The 8,636-nt window shown below is 39.5% G+C and overlaps 1 protein-coding gene across 1 annotated transcript; it reads left to right on the top strand.

Annotated features, from left to right (window-relative positions):
- Nucleotides 1-351: 351 nt before the first annotated feature.
- On the top strand, nucleotides 352-6,844 carry UBA5 (ubiquitin like modifier activating enzyme 5; the record flags this gene model as incomplete). The annotated part of the gene is made up of 12 exons (XM_079538095.1): nucleotides 352-497; nucleotides 618-663; nucleotides 761-850; nucleotides 1,877-1,986; nucleotides 2,424-2,510; nucleotides 2,791-2,875; nucleotides 3,742-3,846; nucleotides 4,064-4,191; nucleotides 5,019-5,154; nucleotides 5,582-5,657; nucleotides 6,105-6,211; nucleotides 6,761-6,844. 12 exons carry the CDS (start codon nucleotides 352-354, stop codon nucleotides 6,842-6,844), a joined length of 1,200 nt encoding a protein of 399 aa, XP_079394221.1.
- Between the last annotated feature and the right edge of the window lie 1,792 nt (nucleotides 6,845-8,636).

The following is an 8,636-nucleotide window of genomic DNA, read 5'->3' as shown; positions in this document are numbered from 1 at the left end:
GCGCAGCCACCTCGCGCCCGCCCACTGAGACGCTACGCTCCTTACGGAGCCGCCCTTTCCGGGGTTGCCGCGACAACGGGAGGCTGCCTGGTCCATCACCGAAAGCGGTCCTCCGTGCCGTGGCTCTCGGTGCCGGCCGGGTTTTCCCGGAGGAAAGCGGCTCGCAGGGCGCGGTTTCGGTGCCGCGCGGGACTGGCGAGGCTGATTCGTGCTCTCGGCCCGTCGGAGCGCGTTCGCTGCCGCGCGGCGGACGCCCGGCCCGCCACGGGAACGCTCGCTGAGGCGGCGGGAGCGGCGGACGGGTCCGCGGCGTTCCAGGAAGCCGCTGCCGAGAACAGACGTGTCGCTGCCATGGCGGAGGGAGGGCAGGTGGAGCTGCTGCAGCGCCGCGTGCGGGAGCTGGAGCGGGAGCTGGAGGTGGTGCGGGGCGGGCGGGCGGCGGCGAGGAGCCGCATCGAGACCATGAGCCCCGAGGTGACGGATTCCAATCCCTACAGGTGGGAACGGGCTGCAGAGGGAGGGAAGGAATGAGGGTGATGAGAATATCTGAAAAGCAAAGTTTCCGCGAGAAATATAAAAAAACGTCTTGTTTATAATGATGCTGCTTTTCTTTGCAGTCGCTTGATGGCGTTAAAAAGAATGGGAATTGTCAAAGATTATGAGGTAAGCGTGTGTCTGCGCGAGGACAGCTGTGTGTTTCCACCTCTCCCCTGGCCCCACAGTGGCGATGCACTGATTTGTGCATTATTTCTTCCCGCAGAAAATCCGTACTTTCACAGTTGCGATAGTAGGCGTGGGGGGAGTTGGCAGTGTGACTGCTGAGATGTTGACAAGGTGTGGCATTGGTAAGGTAATGTGAGTTTTCTTGTACTTCTTCATAGACTGGTCCGCGTCATTAAAAGTTAGAGTTGGTATTCCTCCCTTGGTTTTGCCCGAGTACAAGTGCTGTGAAGAAAGCACTCGTGAACGGCGTTTAAATAAAATAAGTGAAGGATCTCAAGTCTGCATTTTTCTTAACACTAATAACGTTTGTTTAGGTCAGTAGCCCTGTATCACGTGAACTCTTTGTGTTCTCTGCACTCTTATGTGAGTCCATCTGTCTAATATCGCACCAGGTTATTGCAAGAGGAAAACAAAACAAAGGAAAAGAAGGGGGTATAGCTCACATAGAACATTAAGGCCTATGAGAACAAGTAAATGCTCAAGAAATTGAACCGCAGCAGATGTTGAATGTATTTTTACCCACAAAAATTATTTTTTTCATGTGACACAGCTAAACATGTAGCAGCAGTTAAAAATAACTGATGTGAGTATAGATAGCGAGAAGCTATAGAGTTAACAGCCTGTTCTTTAAAGGGAGGAATTTGGGGAATGGCTTGGGTGTTCATAATTGCAGGCAAAACCTCTCCATTTACTCTTGGAAGTTAAGAATCTTCTTAATACAGAGATGGTGCAATTTTTTTCATTACAAAGCATATTCCTCCTTTCTCTACAGAAGCAATTCTGATAGACCAGCATCCTGTACCTAGAAAGGATGTTCCTTGTGTTCAATAATTTATTGACTCAAAATTCATATCAGTCAACATATGAGTATTCTGTAGGCACTTGAAGTTAATTGTTCATGAAGAACTACATGCCAAGACACAAGTAAAAGAACTGACACAGTCTAGTTAATGCCAGAATGGCAAGTAGGAAAGTGAGAACAGAGTTGATAGGGTTCATGTAAATAATCTCTCTAATCTTTCAAATGTATTTAGTTTAGAACCACACAGATTGCCTATTTATGTATTTAAACAGCAGCTGTTTAAAATGGCCTGTTCTGGAGCTCTATGTACTGCTTCGTTTGGAGGATCACATAATGCAATCTCTATTGTAGCTTCTTCTGTTTGATTATGACAAAGTGGAACTGGCAAACATGAACAGACTCTTCTTCCAACCTCATCAAGCTGGATTAAGTAAAGTGCAAGCAGCAGAGCATACCTTGAGGTATGACTTAGAGAAGTGGATATCTAATGGTATCTATCCAGGATGCCACTACAGCAAACCAATGTTTCACGCTTAATTGCTTACAAAGCAGCATGGTTTAGTGTGGAAATTTGAGAATGAAGCAGCTGGGGGAACGGCTGATATTTTAGGGACATTTTTGTCCTTCCCAGAACCTTAAAAGTGAATCTTTCTACATATAGCTAATTTTGCTCAGAAGTTTAATATAAATTATTACATTTCAGTATCTAGGTGGTTTGTTTCCTTTTGTTTGAGGGTGGAGGGAGGGTCTCTTCATCTAATTTGTACGTTTTTGTAATTATGCTGCCTTTTAGCCTTCAGAATGGAAGCTGAAGACTATAGCAGTACTTGTAGAGTTAGGGAATGAAATGCGAGTTACCGTCTTTATTAACATTGCCTCATTTTATTTCCTCATTAAGAAATATTAATCCTGATGTGCAATTTGAAGTACACAACTACAACATCACTACACTGGACAATTTTGAACATTTCATGGATAGAATAAGGTAAAATATATATTGTAATAGATACAGTTTTTCCTGATATATTTTGAGTGTATACTATATAAAAATTATATTAATATAAAATGGCCTTATATTTAAGTTCCAGCTTCAGTGTGCTGCTATTCCTACTGCAATTAAGCTGCTAGTTGTACCTTGTGTTTGCACAAGTTTGGTTATAAGTATACTTCCCCTGTGCCTCTGTACTTTAAAGAAATACATTGATTGCTATGCTGGTGTTACGTTCTGCCAGCAGTTTCATGCATGCTTCTGATACTTGTTTCAGTAATGGTGCACTAGAGGAAGGGAAGCCTGTTGATCTTGTTCTAAGCTGTGTGGACAACTTTGAAGCTCGCATGGCAATTAACACGGTAAGACCACAGGCATGAGTTCATGGAGGTCAGTTTTCTTTTATAAGTACTAATAGGAATTGTGGGGACTGCAGAAAAGACAGAGACTTCAAGAATCTTCCAAGAAAGTTCCTCCTTAATTTAAGGAAACAGAATCTGATATTTTACCCAGCTCTTGTAACACATACTTTATGTAAATATAAGCAAAGTCTTTTAAATTACTAGCAGCTTATGATTAGTAGAAGAATTGTTGTTGTAAGTGCTTTCTGTATTTACAAATTACCTTGTTTAAGGAAAGGTACTGTTAAGTCTTTGTAGGTTAAATCTTAACAAACTTTCTAGTACTGTGTATCGAATCATATACAGCTTTCTGCATACTCAAAATGTCTTAAAGCTGTATACTGAATCATCCTGTTTTGCTTTATAGTTAGCAATCAATGCAGGGTGAACGCTAAATGCATGGTTTCTGTTATCCTACAGCGAGCTTAATCTGCAGATTGTGTGCACTGAGTGTATACAGATACTCTGGATCTGTGCCTCAAAGCATAGGAAAAAAAACACTCTATAAGTAGTTTTTGCAATTAGATCCTGTAGTGTGGGTCTGTAGTAACTGCATCACTAAGGCATGTAGTTGTTCAAAGCACAGAGGTCCTCAGGAACTCACGAAGGCACAGCTTCATGAGAAGAAATTTAGTCTATCCTTTGATCTGTCCTTTGACTCTCATGAACAGTTTCTATTTTACTTTTTCATGTTCTTCTTTCTGATATAGCCTTTCTGTGTTAAAGCACAAGAGTCAGTATGTTTAATCCTTCTTAATTCACAACTTCTTTTTTTTTTTTCCATTAAACTTCTGCAGTACTGATGCATATGTTTCTGTGTTTCTAAGGCCTGCAATGAGCTTGGACAAATCTGGATGGAGTCTGGAGTGAGTGAAAATGCGGTGTCAGGACACATCCAGCTGATCATTCCTGGTGAATCCGCTTGTTTTGCGGTATGTGGTGCTCAGAGGAATTGCTGGTTCCTGTCTTTTGAAATGGGACCGGCAGTATGAAGATCAGCTGTCTAGTGAATGTAATCCTAGCACAGATAGTGGAGTAGCTTAAAATTGCGTGTGAGACGTGGCTGTTGGTTTGTTTTTGTTGGGTTTTGTTTTTGTTTTTTTTCCTTAATGCATTTTGCTTAAACTGTATTTCTTCATTTCCCCTCAGTGTGCTCCTCCACTTGTGGTTGCTGCAAATATTGATGAGAAAACATTAAAACGAGAAGGAGTTTGTGCAGCTAGTCTTCCCACAACCATGGGTGTTGTGGCTGGAATTCTCGTACAGAATGTTCTGAAGTAAGTGTTTGAGTTGCTGCTAGGCAATGTACAGCAGCACCGTAAGAGAGCAGTTCCTTCAGGCTTCTTGGATAATGATGAATTTGGTTCTTTTTCTAAATTTATGACTTATTTACTGAAGGTACTGGCATCATCAGACAGGGCTGGAATACACACGGCTTGAATTGCTGGTGTCTTTATTTTGTAGCTGCTCTCTTTAATGTAACATCTCGGGGCAAGGAAAAGTCTTCATTTTTTCCCCAAGAATTTCTGTTACTCCATGCAAATGTTTTTGAAACTTGATATTATTGAAATTTTAGTCTTTAATCACATTTATACTTTGAAAATAAGACTTCATTTAGACAACTTTTAGCCTTATCTTGCCTTTATCAGTTGTCCAGAAAATTCTAGTTATGAAGAATAAAAAATGTTTGCAATTATTCCTGCAAACAATGAAGATCCATTTTTCAGCTGCACAGTGAGAGGTATTGGAAAAAACTGTATACCAACACGTGTTATTCTTTAATGAAGGATGCAAATATTGCTTCTTAATTTAAATCTCTGTTCTCATCACAAGCATGGCCATATGTAAAGATGATTAACTGCTTCTGGTTCCTGCTGAAAATTCTCCCTTTGAAATACATGGCACCTGTGTGTTTTAAGCAATGAATTAGGGCACGGGGAAAACTGCCTACCTATTATTCTAAACACGTTTTTTTCTGAGACAGTAGCTCATGCACAACAAAGTACCAGCCTTTAACACTGGTATGAAAGAGTATTCTAAAAGTTCTTTGTCAGGTTTGTACTTGTGTATAAAGACCTGCTTTCTCTGTGTTATCTTTTATCAGGTATCTTTTAAATTTTGGTACTGTGAGTTACTATCTTGGCTACAATGCGATGCAGGATTTCTTTCCAACTATGGCTATGAAGCCAAATCCACAATGTAGTGATCAAAATTGCAGGAAACAGCAAGAAAATTATAAGGTAAAATTGGGGTTGTTCAGCCTGGAGAAGGGAAGGCTCTGGGGAGAACTTACAGATGCTAAGAAACTAAGGATGCTGAAAGTATCCAGAGTCAGGCTGGAAGGGGCTCTGGACATCCTGGTCTGATGGCAGGTGTCACTGCCCACAGCAGGAGGTTGGAATCAGATGGTCTTCAAGGTTCTTCCTAGCCCAAATCATTCTATGATTCTATGAACGTGCTCAGCCTTTCTGGCAGTCATATTACTGAGTGTTAATGGACGTTTCAAAATTTGCAGGTATTCTGCCTTTTATGCCTAACAAAGTTCAAAACAGTGAACTGTGTACCTTAAAACAAGCACAAATACTAGATTTGATCTTCCTCGCTGTTGAAAATTGAACTGCTATATATACCTTAAATTTTTAAATCTTTTAAATTTTTTTCCTTCAGATAAAAGAAGCTGCACAACCAAAACAAGAAGAAATTGATCAGGAAGAAGAAATAGTGCATGAAGACAATGACTGGGGTAAGTAATCAGCTGATGACTAAGTGAAGCATGATACTGGGAACAGCATTTTAATTGTTTGTTGTGGATGAGGGAGCATGGACTTCTCATGCATCCTACTGTTTGTAACTTACATTGTGTAATTGTTGCTGGTTTGTCACAGGTTTTGACAGTAATACTAAAACAATGTGATATAGTTTTATCATAATGAGCATGTTTTAGGTTCAAAAGCTTAGTAATGTTTAAATAATATGCTTGGTTGTTCTTATCTGAAAGTTACATATCTGGAAGCATTTCATATATCGTAAAGGGAAATCATAGTATTGTTAACGAAGTTGTTGAAATTGAAGCTCTTTCTGCTTTAATTTTTTTTTTTATTTCAGAAAATTAGCTGCAGTTTTGTTCTTGCTATAATGTAGTGATTAAAGGACTCTCTTAATGGAGTTCTCTATTCCTTTTAATGCAAAGGCATCGAATTAGTATCAGAAACTACAGAAGATGAGCTGAAAGCTGCTTCTGGTCCAGTGCCTGATCTTCCTGTTGGAATTACTGTAGCATATACTATCCCAAACAAGGTAATATATTTATTACTTACAATGACACTATTTTTTTTTAAATAAATCTTATAGATTATATGTATAAAATTAGCTGCTTTGGTTACCCTTCAAACCTTAAAATAAAGTATCATCTTAAACAAGTCCAGTAGAACTGAAGCTCAGTACATTCAGCTGGTGTCTTCTATGGTTCTGTGTTTTCATGACATATATTCCCTTAAATATGGATGCTAGTGTGAATGCAGTTTTGAAATGATAGGAGTGAATGTATTTCTTGGGGTGGGGAGGAAAAGAAATGTGAATTTCTCAACTGCTCTTTTTGTGAGTGATATTTTTACCATCTTTGTCAAAGTGCAGTTGGTATATTTGGGGAACACAGAATGTGTGTTTTGCAAGCAGAACTTTCAAACTTCATCAGAACAGAGTTTGCAAAGTGTGCTGAGTTGAGCCTTATCTTGTAATGAAGTGCTTGGTTCTGGGAAAGTGTGACGTATCTGCAGTGAAGCTTGTTTGTGGAGATGATTTAGTGTGCTTCTTCTGTTCCTGACCTTTTCTTCCTTTTACTACCAGGAAGAGAATCTGACAGCTGAGGAAACAGTGGCTGAGTCTGAAGAAAGCCTGGAAGATCTCATGGCCAAAATGCGGAACTTGTAGCAAAACAAATACTAAGGACAAGTATAGAAGTTTGGATTGACATCAGATTTCGAGTAGACTTTTCTTCCCTCCACTGAAGCTTATCTTTACATATCTAATGAAATTGAACTGTTATACAGGGGGGAAGTAGACAGACTTATCCTTGTTTATGTTTCATTGTCTTTTCATGGTTTTAACATACAGAGTTGCACTACTGTAAGTTTTAATTTTTCAGCGTTCTGGGGTCCAGATAATCAATGGAAAATTAAAAAAGATAGATGAACTAATAAAAAAAAGTATGCATAGCACGTGATATGCAATATCAGGTTATGAAAATATAGCATGGGACAAATGAAAGATGAAATCTGCTGACTGGAACAGATAGAATAGGTCAAGGGCAGCTGACAGTGCCCCCCTCATTACTGCTTCTTCTATTCCTTGGACTTGAACTAGGTTGTTCGCTGGACTCTGTTTAAAGTCCTGGCATGAATTATGTTGTCTGTATTTTCAGTGAGTAAATGTAACATTTCAGCCTTTTCATCAGCCTTAAATATTCCTGGTATGGATGTATATGGATATTTAACTTCTATGTGTTTTTTCATTTTTTACTACTGCTTATTCATAATTAGCTGCCTGTATGTGATAATGCTTTGAGTATGAAGAGAGGCAGGAGCTTTTACTAGCAGGTAATTAGGCTGGCAGGCTGCCTATTGGCATGCCATCACTTCAGCAGGTGGGTGCTTTCCATGGCAAAATCCATAAGATCAACAGTAACACTGGGATGCACAGGAGATTTTCTCCCTCTGACAATCAAACTGTTTTAACTGGTTTCTAAACTATCCCCATCATATGGGCTATTTAATGTACTTAATGCTTGTATTGGAATGCTTCTAAAATGAGATGCTCTAAAGGTTTAGTGTAGCAAATATCTAAGTTGAGTGGCTGAGCTATTGTATTTGTCCTGCATATAATGTTAAGGCAGAGGTATTTACTTTTAAATGATCATGTGTTGAACTGACCTGTAAACATACACGTTACGTAGTGCCAGTACCTACAAACCTGGAAGTACCAATTTCAGGTATTTCAGCTAGGGATGTCTGATCCAGAACTTCACTACTACTTAGATTTGGCTTAGAAGAACATAAATTGGAGCATCTCCAGTAATGAAAATATTTCTAACTTTGGCTCTCCAAAAATATTTCTGCAGCACAGTGCAGTTAAAATACAATCTGCCAGTATGCATTAGCAGCCATATCCGAGCAGCAGGTAAAAAGAGAGTAATATTATGGAAGTGCTTCTGTCTCTGAGGGTAGCTTGTGTAAGAAGTTGTTTCTGATTTCAGAGGAATGATTGCAAGCTTCAAAATGTGTTCTCTCCACAGTTAACATGAGACTATATTATTTATACAAAAATCACATTGGAAGTTGTTTGTTTGTTTGTTTTCTGAGGGAGAGGTGCGTTGTTTTGTAAAATGGAAGATGGTTTTAGATTGAGTTCAGTTTTGGAGAAAACGTTTTAAGAAATCAAGTGTAAAGAGGAAAGGGAAATATGGAGATCATAAAAAAAGGTACATACCTGAGTCTGTGTTAGCATAGTCTGCGTGTTAATTTGTGTCACATTCCTTGTGAGATACTTTACCTTTCTCTTGGGAACAGTAAAAGTGAAGCCTACACAACTCAGGAGATTGAGGAAAACGGTTCTCTCATTTCTACAAGTTCAGTTAAACTGGACTCTTAACTATTTGGCTGACAGGACTGCTGACACATGATTGACAGCTTTGTAGGAGGTAACTGTTTACCACTGTCTTGCATAT

The sequence above is a fragment of the Tetrao urogallus genome, assembly GCF_951394365.1.
Source record: "Tetrao urogallus genome assembly, chromosome: 7".
In the NCBI taxonomy this organism is placed as follows: domain Eukaryota; kingdom Metazoa; phylum Chordata; class Aves; order Galliformes; family Phasianidae; genus Tetrao; species Tetrao urogallus.
Note: the sequence above shows the minus strand (reverse complement) of the source record. Positions and strands in the feature narration are given on the sequence as shown.